At 47.1% G+C, this 18,537-nt stretch overlaps 1 protein-coding gene across 2 annotated transcripts in view; it reads left to right on the top strand.

The window, feature by feature from the left end:
- The window catches only part of arhgdig (Rho GDP dissociation inhibitor (GDI) gamma), an 82,150-nt gene that overhangs the window by 28,227 nt on the left and 35,386 nt on the right, over nucleotides 1–18,537 (top strand). For both annotated transcript variants that reach the window (XM_056287364.1, XM_056287365.1), the window contains one exon: nucleotides 16,743–16,916. In XM_056287364.1, coding sequence (XP_056143339.1) covers nucleotides 16,748–16,916 — 169 coding nt within the window. In that variant the 5' untranslated portion in view covers nucleotides 16,743–16,747. The remainder of the gene's footprint in view (nucleotides 1–16,742; nucleotides 16,917–18,537) is intronic.

The raw sequence follows: 18,537 nt of genomic DNA, 5'->3' as shown, positions 1-18,537 counted from the left end.
TGGCGTAGTACACGCACGTAGACGTACACATAGAATAAAATAGTATTGAAATCAGAATCAGATTTATTGCGAAGTACAAGAGCATACAAGGAATTTGTCTTGGTGTGTTGGCGCAAGAGGGAAAAAATAACAGTGAATTGTAAACAAAAGTTAAAAAGAATAAATAGAAAATATATACAAGATATATTCAAATAAAATAGAAATGAAAGTAAGGTGCAGTGAGCACCAGTTCAGAGTTGAACATGAGGCCATGTGGCAGCCCCTGGTGCCCGGCACTGGGTGGTAGGAGCTGTATATACAAAAAGTTGAACAAGAATTTTAAAACGTTGTTTGCAATATCAGAGTTATTAACAGGATAGTGCAGGTTTTATGCAAGGTGTCCATATATAGAGAGCAAAGTAGGGAAGACAAAAAGGGGTGGGTGGGCGTCAATATCAGGATCTTTGGGTGTCTGGGGATTTGTTAGAAAGGCCTACTGCTGTAGGGAAAGATGCTGTTCTCATGGTGTGAGGTTCTGGTTTTTATAGACCTTACCCTTTTGCCTGGATGGGAAGGGCCGGCCATGATATTTCCTGCTTGCCTCTGTCCTGGAGGTGTACAGTCCATGGAGGGACGGCGGGTTGCAGCCAATCACCCTCTCAGCAGAGCGAGTGATACACTGCAGTCTGCCCTTGTCCTTGGCAGTGGCAGCAGCATACCGGAGGAGGTGAGGATGAACTCAGTGATGGCAGTGTAAAAGTGCACCATCATTGGCTTTGGCAGGTTGAACTTTTTCAGCTGCTGCAGGGAGTATATCCTCTGCTGTTGCCTTCTTGGTGAGAGAGCTGATGTTCAGCTACCACTTGAGATCCTGGGTGATAATGGTGCCCAGGGAGCACAAGTGTCAACTGGAGAGCGACACAAGGTGCTGGGAGCAGGTGGGGTAGGGTACTTTCTGAAGTCCACAACCATCTCAACTGTCTTTAGAGCGTTGAGCTCCAAGTTGTTTTGGTTACACCAGGATACCGGATGGTCAATCTCCCACCTGTAGGCAGGCTCATCCCTACCAGAGATGAGCCCAATAAGGGTGGTGTTGTCAGCAAACTTCAGTAGATTAACTGACTGGTGACTGGAGGTGCAGCTGTTCGTATACAGGGAGAAGAGGAGAGGGGAAAGGACACAGCTTTGAAGGGAACCAATGCTGATGGTCTAGTTGTCAAGAGACGTGTTTCCCCAGTTTCATGTGCTTCTTCCTGTCAGATAGGAAGTCAGTGATCCACCTGCAGGTGGAGACAAGCACGTGCAGCTGGGAAAGCTTGTCCTGCAGCAGATCCGGGATGACGGTATTGAAGGCGGAGCTGATGGCAGTGGCCTCTTTCAGCGGGATAATGCGCTCTGCCACACCGCACACATTGTTAGGGAACGTTTTGAGAAATATGATGAAGTGCTCAAGGTGGTACCCTGGCCTTCAAATTCTTCAGATGTCAATCCGATTGAGCATCTGTGGGATGTGCTGGATGGACCACAAGTCTGTTCCACGGTGGCTCCACCTCACAACTGACAGGACTTGAAGGATCTGCTGCTAATGTTTTAGTGCCAGATACCACAGGACACCTTCAGGGGCCTTGTAGAGTTGACGCCTTGGTGGGTCGGCATTGTTTTGGCAGTACATGGAGGACCAACAGCATATTAGGCAGTTGGTCATAATGTTTTGGCTCATCAGTGTGTATTTATGTAGCACCATATATATTTGAACACTGACCTGACAGTAACCTGACAGCAAAAGGGCTGGGATGACTGCTTGAAAAATCATTTGTATATACTGTCAACAGTATGGGAAAACTCACACATCCTAGAGGAAGGCCTGTGTTGATGACTTTAGTCTCAGATGATGTCTGGTTCACTCGGACTTGCTGGGTCCTGTAGGTCAAAAAGGAGGCATGCTACCTGATGATATATGGGTTAACAGACACCTGTCTGAGCTTACTGAGGAGGATGTGTGGCTGCAGGGCATTAAAAGCAGAGCTGAAGTCTACAAGCAGTCTGACATGGGCTTTGAGGTTTTCAAAGTGTTGCCAAATAAAGCATATTATGGTTATTATTGCATCATCAGTGCCACCGAGTGCAACTGGACTTGGTATATATCCGGGAAGACGTTTCGCCTCTCATCCAGCCAGTCAGACTAGCTTGGTCTAGTCAGAAAGGCAAGAACTGATGAAGCCTCTTGGATGAGAGGCGAAACGTCTTCCCGGATATATACCAAGTCCAGTTGCACTTGATTCAATTCCTTTGGATAACCATGACCTGGATGAATGAGAACATTCACAGACATCAGTGCCACGATTGTCTTTATAAGCAAACTGATGAGAATCTAGCCATCCATTTATGTTTGACTTCAGCTTCCACACCATCATCTTTTCCAGACACTTCATTACAACAGAGGTCAGGGCTACTGGTCTATAATCATTACTTTCCTGGGGAACAGGCTTTTTTGGAAGAGGAGTAATAATTGCCTTTTTCCAGAGAAATGGAACTATGTGCGAATCAACAGACCTTTCAAAGTCAGATACCCAGGCTGGTGTAAGTTGTCTTCAAAAGGGAACCTGAGATATCATCTGGGCCTGTTTCCTTGCTGTGTTTGTTCTTTTAAATAGTCCTGTGACTTCTTTGGAACGAGTGTCTATCCTTGGAACACAATCATCAATTGATATGGTGTTAATGACACTCACGAGCTAAAAGAGGAATCAGGAGCACTTTATTTGTCATTTCATTTCATGTATGGTAGTACATGAAATGAAATGAAATATCGTTTCCCCCCAGCCCACAGCAGTCCAACACAAAGACAAAACACATATCCAAAAACTACAAGAATTTCAAGAACACACATACTAACTAACACATATACCTAAACTAACACATACGTATATCCAAACTAAAAAATAAATAAATAAAACCACTGCCCAAGGGAATGAACACCAAGCCAGGATGACTATCAGAACTGCCGGTCTGCATGGGCTAGCAGCTAGCTTAGCCTGTCCCGCTTCCGCGTCCTGTCAGACTGCCCTCGGTGCTTCCTCCTCGGGCGCAGCTCCAAGCAGGGGCCATGGTCTTTGGGCCCACTGGACGCTGCAGACCAAGTTCCCCCATCCGATCCAACACAGCTCCCCCAGCCAGACACCCTCGACACACCTCCCCGCGCTCCACACAAGACACCCAAAACACCACAGTCAATATCAGGCGAGGCTGTCGCCAGACCGCCTTCGGTGTTATCGGAACTGCCGGCCTGCATGGGCTAGCAGCTAGCTTAGCCTGCCCCTCTTCCGCGTCCTGTCAGACTGCCTTTGGTGTTACCTCCTCAGTCACAGCTCCAGGCAGGGCCATCGTCCCTGGGCCCACAAGGTGCACCAGACCAAGCTCTCCCAGCTGATCCAGCGCCAGCTTTCCCAGCCATCAAACGAAGACAAAACTTAAATGCAGATGTGGACAAAGACACTGCACGAATGCTACTGGGTGAGGCCGCTGCAAACATGAATTCGCTCTGCCATCTTCCCACACCGGAAGCAGAAATGTGAATTTTGTGAATTAAACCTAATATAGAAATTGTTCAAGTCTGTTGCCATAGTACTGTCATCTGTTGTGTGCAGTGTTTTCCTGGTGTGAGTCATATTTATAATAGATTTGATAGTGGCCCACAGTTTCTTCATATTATTTTCCCAGAAGTCCATTTCAGTGGATTCACTGTATTGTCTTTATGCTGCGTTGAGTTTCTGGTTCGGCTCCCTCTGTGCTGATCTTACTTGCACTTGGTCCTTATTCCTGAAATCAAGGCTCTTCTGTTAGGTACGATCCTTGACGTCCTCAGTAATGTAGGACTTGTTGTTGGGATGCTGTTTTATTGCCTTTTGAGGTATCACAGCATCCACACAGAGGTGAATATAAGCTGTGATGACTTCTGTGCGGATCTGTTCAAATCAAATTCACGGAAGATGTCCCAGTCTGTGCATGTTTGTGTGTGTGTGTGTGTGTGCGTGTGCGTGCATTCGTGCACTCATGTGAGGCTGGGTTATGTGTAGAGACATGTTGGTAAATAATTTATTAACTAACAGCCCATCCGCATTTACAGGGTTTAATAATGGATACAGATATGATGGACTCATGAAGTTCTTACTCCGTAAGTCACTGTTTGGATTGTCGTTGTCCCTTTTTATCACAACCAAGTCTTTTATTTATCTGGATTTGCAAAATAGCTCCTCTCTTTATAGCTTGAAGCTAAAGACCTTCCGGTTAAACTACTCATTCGGTGACGACAGGTGTGTAAAATGTGTGTGATGTGGAGTGTAGACACTGGTGGAGCTGCCTATGAAGGGATTTACATGTATGTTAATGGGAGGTACACCTGTACGGTATATGTTAATGGGAGGTACACCTGTACGGTACATGTTAATGGGAGGTACACCTGTACGGTATATGTTAATGGGAGGTACACCTGTACGGTACATGTTAATGGGAGGTACACCTGTACGGTATATGTTAATGGGAGAGAAGCCTGTACGGTACATGTTAATGGGAGGTACACCTGTACGGTATATGTTAATGGGAGAGAAGCCTGTATGGTACATGTTAATGGGAGGTATGACAGTATGGTACATGTACGGTACATGTTAATGGGAGGTAAGCAATGGGAGGTAAGCATGTATGGTACATGTTAATGGGAGGTACACCTGTACGGTACATGTTAATGGGAGGTATGCCAGTATGGTACATGTTAATGGGAGGTAAGCAATGGGAGGTAAGCATGTATGGTACATGTTAATGGGAGGGAAGCCTGTATGGTACATGTTAATGGGAGGGAAGCCTGTATGGTACATGTTAATGGGAGGGAAGCCTGTACGGTACATGTACAGTACATGTTAATGGGAGAGAAGCCTGTATGGTACATGTTAATGGGAGGGAAGCATGTATGGTACATGTTAATGGGAGGGAAGCCTGTATGGTACATGTTAATGGGAGGGAAGCATGTATGGTACATGTTAATGGGAGAGAAGCCTGTATGGTACATGTTAATGGGAGGGAAGCCTGTATGGTACATGTTAATGGGAGGGAAGCATGTATGGTACATGTTAATGGGAGGGAAGCATGTATGGTACATGTTAATGGGAGGGAAGCCTGTATGGTACATGTTAATGGGAGGGAAGCATGTATGGTACATGTTAATGGGAGGTAAGCATGTATGGTACATGTATGGTACATGTTAATGGGAGGGAAGCCTGTATGGTACATGTTAATGGGAGAGAAGCCTGTATGGTACATGTTAATGGGAGGGAAGCCTGTATGGTACATGTTAATGGGAGGTAAGCATGTATGGTACATGTTAATGGGAGGGAAGCCTGTATGGTACATGTTAATGGGAGGTAAGCAATGGGAGGTAAGCATGTATGGTACATGTTAATGGGAGGTAAGCATGTATGGTACATGTATGGTACATGTTAATGGGAGGGAAGCATGTATGGTACATGTTAATGGGAGGTAAGCATGTATGGTACATGTTAATGGGAGGTAAGCATGTATGGTACATGTTAATGGGAGGGAAGCATGTATGGTACATGTTAATGGGAGGTAAGCATGTATGGTACATGTTAATGGGAGGGAAGCCTGTATGGTACATGTTAATGGGAGGGAAGCATGTATGGTTCATGTTAATGGGAGGGAAGCATGTATGGTACATGTTAATGGGAGGTAAGCATGTATGGTACATGTTAATGGGAGGTAAGCCTGTATGGTTCATGTTAATGGGAGGGAAGCATGTATGGTACATGTTAATGGGAGGGAAGCCTGTATGGTTCATGTTAATGGGAGGGAAGCATGTATGGTACATGTTAATGGGAGGGAAGCCTGTATGGTACATGTTAATGGGAGGTATGCCAGTATGGTACATGTTAATGGGAGGTAAGCAATGGGAGGTAAGCATGTATGGTACATGTTAATGGGAGGGAAGCCTGTACGGTACATGTACAGTACATGTTAATGGGAGAGAAGCCTGTATGGTACATGTTAATGGGAGGGAAGCCTGTATGGTACATGTTAATGGGAGGTAAGCATGTATGGTACATGTTAATGGGAGGGAAGCCTGTATGGTACATGTTAATGGGAGGTAAGCAATGGGAGGTAAGCCTGTATGGTACATGTTAATGGGAGGGAAGCCTGTATGGTACATGTTAATGGGAGGGAAGCCTGTATGGTACATGTTAATGGGAGGGAAGCCTGTATGGTTCATGTTAATGGGAGGGAAGCCTGTATGGTACATGTTAATGGGAGGGAAGCCTGTACGGTACATGTACAGTACATGTTAATGGGAGAGAAGCCTGTATGGTACATGTTAATGGGAGGGAAGCATGTATGGTACATGTTAATGGGAGGGAAGCCTGTATGGTACATGTTAATGGGAGGGAAGCATGTATGGTACATGTTAATGGGAGGGAAGCATGTATGGTACATGTTAATGGGAGGGAAGCCTGTATGGTACATGTTAATGGGAGGGAAGCATGTATGGTACATATTAATGGGAGGGAAGCATGTATGGTACATGTTAATGGGAGGGAAGCCTGTATGGTACATGTTAATGGGAGGGAAGCCTGTATGGTACATGTTAATGGGAGGGAAGCCTGTATGGTACATGTTAATGGGAGGGAAGCATGTATGGTACATGTTAATGGGAGGTAAGCATGTATGGTACATGTATGGTACATGTTAATGGGAGGGAAGCCTGTATGGTACATGTTAATGGGAGGTAAGCATGTATGGTACATGTTAATGGGAGGGAAGCATGTATGGTACATGTTAATGGGAGGTAAGCATGTATGGTACATGTTAATGGGAGGGAAGCCTGTATGGTACATGTTAATGGGAGGGAAGCATGTATGGTTCATGTTAATGGGAGGGAAGCATGTATGGTACATGTTAATGGGAGGTAAGCATGTATGGTACATGTTAATGGGAGGTAAGCATGTATGGTACATGTTAATGGGAGGGAAGCCTGTATGGTACATGTTAATGGGAGGTAAGCATGTATGGTACATGTTAATGGGAGGGAAGCATGTATGGTACATGTTAATGGGAGGTAAGCATGTATGGTACATGTTAATGGGAGGGAAGCATGTATGGTACATGTTAATGGGAGGGAAGCATGTATGGTACATGTTAATGGGAGGGAAGCCTGTATGGTTCATGTTAATGGGAGGGAAGCATGTATGGTACATGTTAATGGGAGGGAAGCCTGTATGGTACATGTTAATGGGAGGTAAGCATGTATGGTACATGTTAATGGGAGGGAAGCCTGTATGGTACATGTTAATGGGAGGTAAGCATGTATGGTACATGTTAATGGGAGGTAAGCATGTATGGTACATGTTAATGGGAGGTAAGCCTGTATGGTACATGTTAATGGGAGGGAAGCCTGTATGGTACATGTACAGTACATGTTAATGGGAGGGAAGCCTGTACGGTACATGTATGGTACATGTTCATGGGAGGGAAGCCTGTATGGTACATGTATGGTACATGTTCATGGGAGGTAAGCATGTATGGTACATGTATGGTACATGTTAATGGGAGGGAAGCCTGTATGGTACATGTACAGTACATGTTAATGGGAGGGAAGCCTGTACGGTACATGTATGGTACATGTTCATGGGAGGTAAGCATGTATGGTACATGTTCATGGGAGGTAAGCATGTATGGTACATGTATGGTACATGTTCATGGGAGGTAAGCATGTATGGTACATGTATGGTACATGTTCATGGGAGGTAAGCATGTATGGTACATGTATGGTACATGTTCATGGGAGGTAAGCATGTATGGTACATGTATGGTACATGTTCATGGGAGGGAAGCCTGTATGGTACATGTGACACTGAGATCGGCAGTCAGCTAAGCAAAGGGGCTTAATGTTGACAACATTAATTGAAAGACAGACAGTGTGTGTGTGTGTGTAGTGGGAAGATGGCTAGTACCTAGTGTACTAGATACCTGTGTAGTTAGTGGGAAGATGGAAGATGGCAGTGGGAAGACTCCCGCTTCCGGTGTGGGAAGATGGCAGCGCGAATTCACGTCTGCAGCGGCCTCACCCAGTACCAGTGTGGGAAGATTGTGGTGCGATCTTACACTTGTGGCGTCCCCACCCAGTGCTGTCTGTAGTGCTATGAACACACACAAACATCCGTTGTCTGAGGAGAATTTATTGATTAATCCGGCGGTTCAACATGGAGCTTCAAACTCAACAAAAAAACCATTACTTCTCCCTCGACTGGAACTCCTTTTCTTGAAACGTCACCCAACATATCAATGCACTCTGCGCTCTCATGAAATAGTGCCATTACAACACATCGTCCATGCAGCGTCTTTGTCCACGTCTGTGTCTAAGTTGTCTTCGTTTGATGGCTGGGAGAGCTTGGTCTGCTGCGTCCTGTGGGCCCAAGGACCACGGCCCTGACCGAAACTGCGCCCGAAGAGGCGGTCTGACAGGATGCGAAAGCGGGGCAGGCTAAGCTAACTGCTAGCCCATGCGGACCAGCAGTTCTGGTCGACAGTCATCCTGGCTGGCGTTCGTTCTCTTGGACAGTAGATATATGTGTTAGTTTGGATATATGTCTGGCGGCGGCCTTGCCTGGCGTTGACCGTGTTTTGAGCATCGTTGTGTGGGGTGCAGGGAGGTGTGCTGAAGGTGTCTGGCTGGGAGAGCTTGGTCTGCTGCGTCCTGCGCCCTGACCGGAGCTTCGCCCGAAGAGGGAACACCGAGGGTGGTCTGACAGGACGTGGAAGCGGGGCAGGCTAAGCTAACTGCTAGCCCATGCAGACCGGCAGTTATAACAGTCACCCTGGCTGGCGTTCCTTCTCCTGGACAGTGATTTTTGTTGTTGTTTAGTTTAGATTTGTGTTAGTTTGGATATGTGTGTTCTTGTAGTTCTTAAAGTTTCTGGATGTGTGTTTTTGCCATCGTGTTGCACTGCTGTGGGCTGGGGGGAAAACATGTTTTGTTTCATTTCATGTACACAAGTGCATGAAATGAAACGACAAAGAGTTTGTGATTCTGATTGAGACGTTTGGAAAGCCACAAATATTCAAGTCCTGGACATCTTTGTAGTTATATTATTGGAAAACTGGTTTTGGGTTGATTTACTTGACCCGACCACACAGTTCGGTGTGATGGACCTCACATGTCCTCTTAGACACGCTGTCTTTGCACACCTGAGCAGATATGATAATGCGTGTCTGTCTTGTAAAAGTGTCTCATTATCATAACGGTGTCTTCCAGAGAAGGACCAGACTGCGTTTTATGTCTGTGTTTATGAGGATGGAGAGGGTGTGCAGCGGGGAGGTGGAGGAAAAGCTGTGTTTATGAGGATGGAGAGGGTGTGTAGCGGGGAGGTGGAGGAAAAGCTGTGTTTATGAGGATGGAGAGGGTGTGTAGCGGGGAGGTGGAGGAAAAGTCGATGCTGCAGCAGGCACGGCAGAATAAGTTGGTAGAAGACCTTCACATCCATTTATTGAAAAATGTGTTGGGAGACAAAAAAAACAAAACAAGGAAAACAGGAAAATGTGCTTTCATGTGAAAATCACCTCCCCAGCACCTCTCGTGAAGCATCGACTAAGTGGAAAATGTGCCTCGCCTGTTTTGTCGTTATAACTGAGACGTGTTGGGGAGGTTTGATGATGCGAAATCAAACGGCCATCTGACAACAATCTTCTACGAACATAAATACCTGCTGACCCACCGTCCCCCTGCTTACAGTACAGACTGTGTGTGTGTGTGTGTGTGTGTGTGTGTGGACTCCCAGACAGCATCCGGATGTGGGCCATTTCAGGCAATGATGCGGCACTGGTGGCCTTCTTCTGACCCTGACAAAATGGATGTGAGCCTGAAGTGGCCCACATGTATAACAGCAAATATGGCCCAAATATGCCAAATCAAATGGGGGCCTTTTGTGGCAAAGATGCGGTGCTCTGGGCAACATGTGATCTGGATGTGACCCTGAAGTGGCCCGTGTGGTAAATGGTAAATATGGCCCAAATATCACAACACAAATATGGACCACCTTTGGCGAATATGTGGCACATGCGGCATTGCTATGGCTTGGTTCTGGCCCAGATCTGGCCAACAGGAGCGGACCGCCCAAGTGCCATCATTCCACGCGGTATGTGGGCCGGATGAAGTGTCGGGTGTGGGACGGGTCCGGGCCACAGCAGTTTTGCTATCTGGGCTTTTCTCTACTTTTTCTCCCCCAATTGTAGCCGGCCAATTACCCCACTCTTCCGAGCCGTCCCGCTCACTGCTCCACCCCCTCTACCATGTCCAGGGAGGGCTGCAGACTACCACATGCCTCCTCCAATACATGTGGAGTCGCCAGCCGCTTCTTTTCACCTGACAGTGAGGAGTTTCACCAGGGGGACGTAGCACGTGGGAGGATCATGCTGTAGCAAATTCAGGGGGCAGCCTGGGTACCGCTGCAGCCAGGACGCGGACCTGGATCTCTTGCACCACGGGCGACAACGTTAACCAGTAGACTAAAGAGTCCGACCCGTTAGCCAGGGGCTAGCGAGTCTATTTATCCGTGCACGTTGTAACGCTACCCCCCCACCCCCCCCCCCCCCCCTGAACAGGCGCCCCGACTGACCAGAGGAGGCGTTAGTGCAGCGACCAGGACACATATCGACATCCGGCTTCCCACCTGCAGACACGGCCAGTTGTGTCTGTAGGGACGCCCGACCAAGCCGGAGGTAACACGGGGATTCGAACCAGCGATCCCCGTGTGCAACGGAATAGACCGCCACGCCACCCGGACGCCGTTACAGTACAGACTTGAGAAAAGGTGTGATTTGTACAAACACGATGTGTGTCTCTGTCAGAGGGGAGAGTATGTAGGAGGGAAACGTTCATCAATCCGGCAGGCGGAGTTTTGTGTGGAGGTGTAAACGTGTAGTAACAGCCAGGCGGCTCCGGGCTGCAGGTGGGGTTTTGTGTGGAGGTGTGAACGTGGAGTAACAGCCAGGCGGCTCCGGGCTGCAGGTGGGGTTTTGTGTGGAGGTGTAAACGTGGGGCAACAGCCAGGTGGCTCCGGGCTGCGGGTGGGGTTTTGTGTGGAGGTGTAAACGTGTAGTAACAGCCAGGCGGCTCCGGGCTGCAGGTGGGGTTTTGTGTGGAGGTGTGAACGTGGAGTAACAGCCAGGCGGCTCCGGGCTGCAGGTGGGGTTTTGTGTGGAGGTGTGAACGTGGAGTAACAGCTAGGCGGCTCCCGGGCTGCAGGCGGAGTTTTGTGTGGAGGTGTAAACGTGGGGTAACAGCCAGGCGGCTCCGGGCTGCGGGTGGGGTTTTGTGTGGAGGTGTAAACGTGGGGTAACAGCCAGGCGGCTCCGGGCTACAGGCGGAGTTTTGTGTGGAGGTGTGAACGTGGGGTAACAGCCAGGCGGCTCCGGGCTGCGGGTGGGGTTTTGGGTGGAGGTGTAAGGGGCTGCAGGTACAACTGGGAGGAGTTGTGTGTGTGTGTGTGTGTGTGTGTGTGTGTGTGAACGTTTAGTCTTTGTGTTAAAAAAAGGGTGATGTCATCGCGGGGAGAGTTGAAAGGGTTGCCATGGTGACAGGAGGAAGGCAGCCGTGTTTGGCCCCGGCTGGGTGGGGTGCTGCTGTAAATAATGTGCACACATGCAGACGCACACGCGCGCACACACGCACAAACACACACACACACACACACACACACACACACACATCGATGCTGCGTCAGGCTCTGGTGGATATCTTGTCTCCATGGGGTGTCAACCCTTCCCATTCCCCTTAATCGTCTCACACACACGTTACACACGTGTGTGTGTGTGTGTGTGTGTGTGTATGAATTTGACGTGTGTGTGTCTGTGTGCGTATGGGTCTCTTAAGCCCCGTGTCAGAGTTGGCTTGTGTTTTTAATATCCTTGATGACAAAACTGTTAAACGTTTCTAATGTATGTCAGCAGCAACAGAGTGATTGTGTGTGTGTGTGTGTGTGTGTGTGTGTGTGTGTGTGTGTGTGTGTGTCAGTCACCCTGCTACCGCTGCACACAGCCCTGAGCTGATACACACAGCTGTCTCATTATAAGCAGTTAAACACAACCTGGGTCATTACACACTTCTGTTACTGTAGGGCAAACAAACATTAATAACCCAGTTTGTGTGTGTGTGTTGGGTAGGTGTGTGTGGGGGGGTTGGATAGGGGTGTGTGTTGGGTAGGTGTGTGTGTGTGTGTGGGGGGGTTGGGTAAGTGAGTGGGGGGTTGGGTAGGTGTGTGTGTGTGTGTGGGTTGGGTAGGTGTGTGTGTGTGTGTGGGTTGGGTAGGTGTGTGTGTGGGTTGGGTAGGTGTGTGTGTGGGTTGGGTAGGTGTGTGTGTGTGTGTGTGGGTTGGGTAGGTGTGTGTGTGTGTGGGTTGGGTAGGTGTGTGTGTGTGTGGGTTGGGTAGGTGTGTGTGTGTGTGTGTGGGTTGGGTAGGTGTGTGTGTGTGTGGGTTTGGTAGGTGTGTGTGTGTGTGGGTTGGGTAGGTGTGTGTGTGTGGGTTGGGTAGATGTGTGTGTGTTTGTGGGTTGGGTAGGTGTGTGTGTGTGTGTGTGTGTGTGTGGGTTGGGTAGGTGTGTGTGTGTGTGTGTGTGGGTTGGGTAGGTGTGTGTGTGTGTGTTTGTGGGTTGGGTAGGTGTGTGTGTGTGTGTGGGTTGGGTAGGTGTGTGTGTGTGTGTGTGTGTGGGTTGGGTAGGTGTGTGTGTGTGTGTGTGTGTGGGTTGGGTAGGTGTGTGTGTGTGTGTGTGTGTGGGTTGGGTAGGTGTGTGTGTGTGGGTTGGGTAGGTGTGTGTGTTTGTGGGTTGGGTAGGTGTGTGTGTGTTGGGTAGGTGTGTGTGTGTTTGTGGGTTGGGTAGGTGTGTGTGTGTGTGTGGGTTGGGTAGGTGTGTGTGTGTTTGTGGGTTGGGTGTGTGTGTGTTTGTGGGTTGGGTAGATGTGTGTGTGTTTGTGGGTTGGGTAGGTGTGTGTGTGTTGGGTAGGTGTGTGTGTGTTTGTGGGTTGGGTAGGTGTGTGTGTGTTTGTGGGTTGGGTGTGTGTGTGTTTGTGGGTTGGGTAGATGTGTGTGTGTGTGTGTGTGTGTGTGTGTGTGTGTGTTCATTATACATGTATGTTTGTGTTTACATGATATATAAACAGAACCAAAGAAAGGGAAACTGGAATTCAAGCTGTTTAGACGATGTGTACTGTACATGTACGTAGACTGGCACACACACACACACACACACACACACACACACACACACACACACACACACACACACACACACACACACAGAAGATGTCTAAACGGATTAGAGAGACACAAGCCAGACAGCAGATCTGCTGAGGCATGACGGGACCGAGTGGAGGAGAGGAAGACAGCAGGAAGGGGTGGGAGAGAGGAGGGAGGGAGGAGGGAGGGAGAGAAGAAGAACTGAGAATCAGGGAGGAGAGTGAAGGAGACAAGACAGGCGGAGGACAGCAGGGAAAGGACAATATAAACACCCACAAAACGTTTGGCGCTACTCCACCTCCTCATCGTGGACCCTTGTTAAGCTGAGCGGTACCAGAGGTAACTGAGCGGTACCAGTGGTAACTGAGCGGTACCAGAGGTAACTGAGCGGTACCAGTGGTAACTGAGCGGTACCAGTGGTAACTGAGCGGTACCAGAGGTAACTGAGATGCGGTTGGTTTTCCGGTGACATCCCATGAATAAAACCTGCGAATGCTTTCTATTCTGCAACACTCTGCACAGGACCAGGGGCGTAGCACAGAATTCTGGGCCCGACACATGAGCAGTCTCTGTGGGCCCCCCTTCCTCTTTTGTCTCTCACGCATCGCCAGCATACTGTATATTATTTACAGCCGCAGCGCGTTAATCTGTTTCACCGAACGTCGCCTCAACCTAACTTAACTATCTTGCAGTGGCGGAAAAAATGTGCAGTCTCCCTTCAAACGTTGATGCATCTCCGGGTACTGACGCTAGCAGCCAGGACGTTTGTTCCACAGTGAATGCCCACTGACGGGACTTCCTGTTTGCAAAGTCACTGAGTCATTTTGCCTTCTCTCCCTTTCTTTTCTGGAGCCCAGGTTTTGCTTTCGTTGGGAAAGACGTGACTCTGTGCTTGTATCGGCAGTCACTCGTGACGGGACTCGATGAGCTGCATTGCGAGATGCTCGTGAGGGGCGGACTAAACCATTTTGCACCTTTTGTAAGGGGTGAGAGGGGCCTCAGAGAGGGGTGAGAGGGGCCTCAGAGAGCCTCCACTATTTTCTTTAAGTCCCTCAACCGATGTGTTGAGCCAATTTTAACTTACGTCGTGACACTAATTAGTTAGAAATATAAATTTGCAAACCAAAACAAACTTTTAATTCTAGGCTTCCCGAGGCCCCCCCCCCCCTCCTTCTTGGCCCTGGTTGGTCCTTCCCCTCCTCCTCTACGAGACCTTCTTGGCCCTGGTTGGTCCTTACCCCCCCCCCCCCCCCGAGACCGCTGCACAGTGCAACTTAAAATGGGCGTTGGTGCTCCTGGGCAGAAGTTGTCAAGCGGAAGTTAGCTAGCTATGCTAGTAGCTATGTTTTCACAACATCCTCCAGAAGACCCCCCCCCCTTACTTCTGCCTACGAGCATCGGCAACGCACAAACTGATTGACAGCAAAAGTACCAACGGAGACGCTTGTAAAGAACTCCCCTGATTGGCTGATGAGGAGCGGGCACAGAGAACACGTTCTGTTTAGTCTCTTGGTGCGTCTACTCAGCTGAAAGCTGCTGGGATGTAGGACGAGTTTAACCAAGTAGTCTAGAAAGTGCTCTGAAGTAAAATCACTAATAGCCACTTTACGGTTGGAAGTACTTTTGATTAGATTTATCACCCAAGGAGGAAACACCGAGGGCGGTCTGGCAGGACGTGGAAGCAGGGCAGGCTAAGCTAACTGCTAGCCCATGTAGACCGGCAGTTCCGACAGTCATCCTGGCGTTCCCTCGCTTGGACAGTGAATTGTGTTTTGTAGTTTTTTTTGCAGTTTGGATATGTGTGTTCTTGCAGTTTTTGGATGTGTGTTTTTGTCTTTGTGTTGCACTGCTGTGGGCTGGGGAAAACGATGTTTCGTTTCATTTCATGTGCGCCGTAGGTGCATGGAATGACACGACAAATATTCCCGATTCCTGATCCTGATTAGTCGTCCTAGAGTCACCCAAACTGTTAATGTGTCGTTTGAGACCTGGTTCCTACAGGACAAACCCGTTTTTTTTGGTTTTTTTTGTGAACATGGCAATTAAACATGTTTATGATTCTGAATGAAGGAGTCACCAGCAATTACACGGTCTGCACCTCGGCCCACTCATCTGACACGACCTCCTGCAGCACCGTCAGTTCTGACGTCTGCAGATGAATCAGCTGCACCGCTGACACTGTCTGACATATTACTGGGACATAATTACATCTACTGAAGGGGACTTGAGCTGAAAATGCTCGGCTTGTTTCTGCCCGGATGTCCGTTTCCAGGGGGAATGACAGTGAAAAGTCAAATATCCAAAGTTTTAGTTGAGTCTGACTCTTTGTCTTACGGAGTACCGGGAACAAGCCGTGGTCATCTTATTCAAATCAACTCATCTGATCCTGTGGTGGCGACACGTTCAACATGTTTGGGCGCCACGGTGGCCCAGTGGTCAGCACTGTTGCCTCACAGCAAGAACATCCTGGGTTCGAGCCCCCAGGCCGTCCCAGGTCCTTTCTGTGTGGAGGTTGCATGTTCTCCCCGTGTCTGCGTGGGTTTCCTCCCCTCATCAAAAAGACATGCATGTTAGGGTTAATACTCCTGCCTGTGCCCCTGAGCAAGGCAGTGGAAAGAAGAACCGGAGTTGGTCCCTGGGCACTGCAGCTGCCCACTGCTCCTGTACAACAGGATGGGTTACATGCAGAGAGGAATTTCCCCACGGGGATTAATATAGTATATCCAAATAAAAAAAATAAAATGGAGATGATTCATAACTGCAGTTTACAATCAAATGGAGCCCAAATGGCAGCAGCTTAAAAGTTTTTTTGTTTTGTTTATCCATCCATCCGTCATCCCAAACCGCTTATCTTGCTCAGGGTCACGGAGATGCTGGGGCCTATCCCAGTTGTTTAATTCAAGCGATGTATTTTAGGAATATCCTGTGACCGCAGCATAAGTGAATTATCAGATTGCTCATTCAGGTTTTGGTTGCACATCTTAAATCAGGCTGAGGTCCACACGATTAAGAGATGTGGATGGTTTTGGGTTTTTTTTTAGTACGAGAAGCTTCACAAATAAATACAGTATTCTTCATCTGATGGATTTGCACGTGTCAAATCAAGTTTATAAATTACACTTAACAGTCTCTCAAAGGCCTTCACTATTTTATCTGCACTTAATGAACCTGTTTCTGTCGAACCTTCTCGTGTTTTGTGTTTCAATACACTGCAGATGAAGCGTTTCATCACCAGACCAGTGCTACTTGTACTATTACTGCACATTTGACAAATAAAACTTTAATTTGGTTCCAATTAACTTTGGCTTGAATTGGTTCAGTTTAAAAAAACCACGACATCAGAACATCTGTTGAAGCGATCTGGCCGCTTAACCTCAGAATCTAACAAGGGAGCGTATGAAAAGTGTTGAAGACAAAGTGATGTGTAAAAAAAAATTAACCTTTTAATGGGTGTTTCTTTTCCTTGCTGCACAGGTCTGATGGCTGACAAAGAGGAAAAGCCCATTGGCGAGGAGGAAGATGAGACGGACCTCAACTACGTCCCGCCGGCCCAGAAGTCTTTGCAAGAGATTCAGGAATTGGACAAGGAAGATGAGAGTCTGACCAAATACAAGCAAACCCTGCTGGGGGCGGGGCCAGTGGTCTTAGGTGTGTGCGTACGTTTGTTTATAACGTGGGTTTATGTACGTGTTTACTATATGAGGGGCCGTACAAGCCACAATATATTCTGGCCCTCTCATATACATACAGTCTCCTTTCACATACATATATTTTCACTCTCACACATACATTCTACTTTCACATTTATTTATTTCTATTTCTACTGCATGTGCATGAGAGCAAAAACAAATGTATGAATGTGTGAGTGAAAATATATGTGACAGTGAAATTGTATGAATATGAGTGAGGTAAGATACATAAATATGAGAATAAAAATATGGGTATGTGAAAGGAGAAGGTATGTATATGAGAGGGCCAGAATATATTATGGCCTGTACGGCCCCTCATACTTCTGTGTGTAGGCGTGTCTCCATGTCTTAGTAATCTGTGTGTGCGTGTGTTCACTGTGAATCTTTGATGTACATTTACAGTGAAATCTGAACGGTGTTCTGCTGTATGATTGTAATACAGCATCATACTGTAAACTGCAGTGCAATATGGGAAGAAAACGTGATTAGAGCGCTTTAAGAGAATGCCATTATTTACAGATTTACTGTATTTTATATATATTTTATATTATACTATATATCTATTATTTATTATTAAATATTTATATATAATATATTATATTATTAATATATTATTATAATCCAGTGAGTCAAGTACATTCTTTGAGACAGTACAAGCCTGTCTCATAAAGAATTTACTCGACTCACTAGATTATTTTGCTCCTTATTTGTTGAGCACCTTCCCTACCGTTCAGTGCTTCTTTTAACAAAGTTATTATATTATTATATATATTTTATTTATTCATAGCTGAGCATCTCAGGAAGGAGAAAGAAAAGTGTGGGGTCTAAAATTCAAAAATACACCGACGTCACAAGACATTTTTATTTTCTGGCAAAAGATTAGTTTTCGCAGCTCGCATTTTATTTTTGCCGATTTCAACTTCGGAGCACAACTGCCAGCCAGTCTCCGTCTCCACAAAGCCACGGCCGACTACAAGCGGCTCAGCCCGTCGTCTCAGATGTCCAGAGCTGCTGTGAGAAGGCAAGTCACCATTTTATTCTGCCTTAGAGCATCAAAATGTTAGGCAATGGCATACCATTATCCTTATTAAGGATTTTTTTTTAAATTGTGAGACTTTCTCTAGTTGGATTTTCTGTCATTTAGAACAGTGTTAACAAAGTTGTTAAAAAAAGCTTCATATCTGCAATGTTCTAGCTAATGTTCTAGCTAACATTAGCTAATGTTAGCTAGAATTAGCACATGTCAGCATTTTGCCTCAGTTTGCATTAACTTAGCATAAAAACAAAACGCTGTTGCTTATGCTGGAGGATAATTTATCCATACTGACTAATGTAGTGAGGTAGCGAGTCTAACCAGGCGCTTTATATTTCCCACATTTCTGTGAACTGTTATGTTTCTAATCTGTATTATTTTTTTCAGGTCCAATGACACAGACAAACCAACGATGGATGATGAGCATAGAAAAAGAGGTGCTGTGTGAAGGAATGTAGTTGTGTTTGGGCTTGCTGTGGCCTTCTCCTACCACAACTTCAACCTTCAATACCACCATGACAGATAACATGATGACATAAGAGATAGG

Source organism: Lampris incognitus, chromosome 10, assembly GCF_029633865.1.
Source record: "Lampris incognitus isolate fLamInc1 chromosome 10, fLamInc1.hap2, whole genome shotgun sequence".
Lineage (NCBI taxonomy): Eukaryota > Metazoa > Chordata > Actinopteri > Lampriformes > Lampridae > Lampris > Lampris incognitus.
This window is presented reverse-complemented; position numbering and strand designations above follow the sequence as displayed.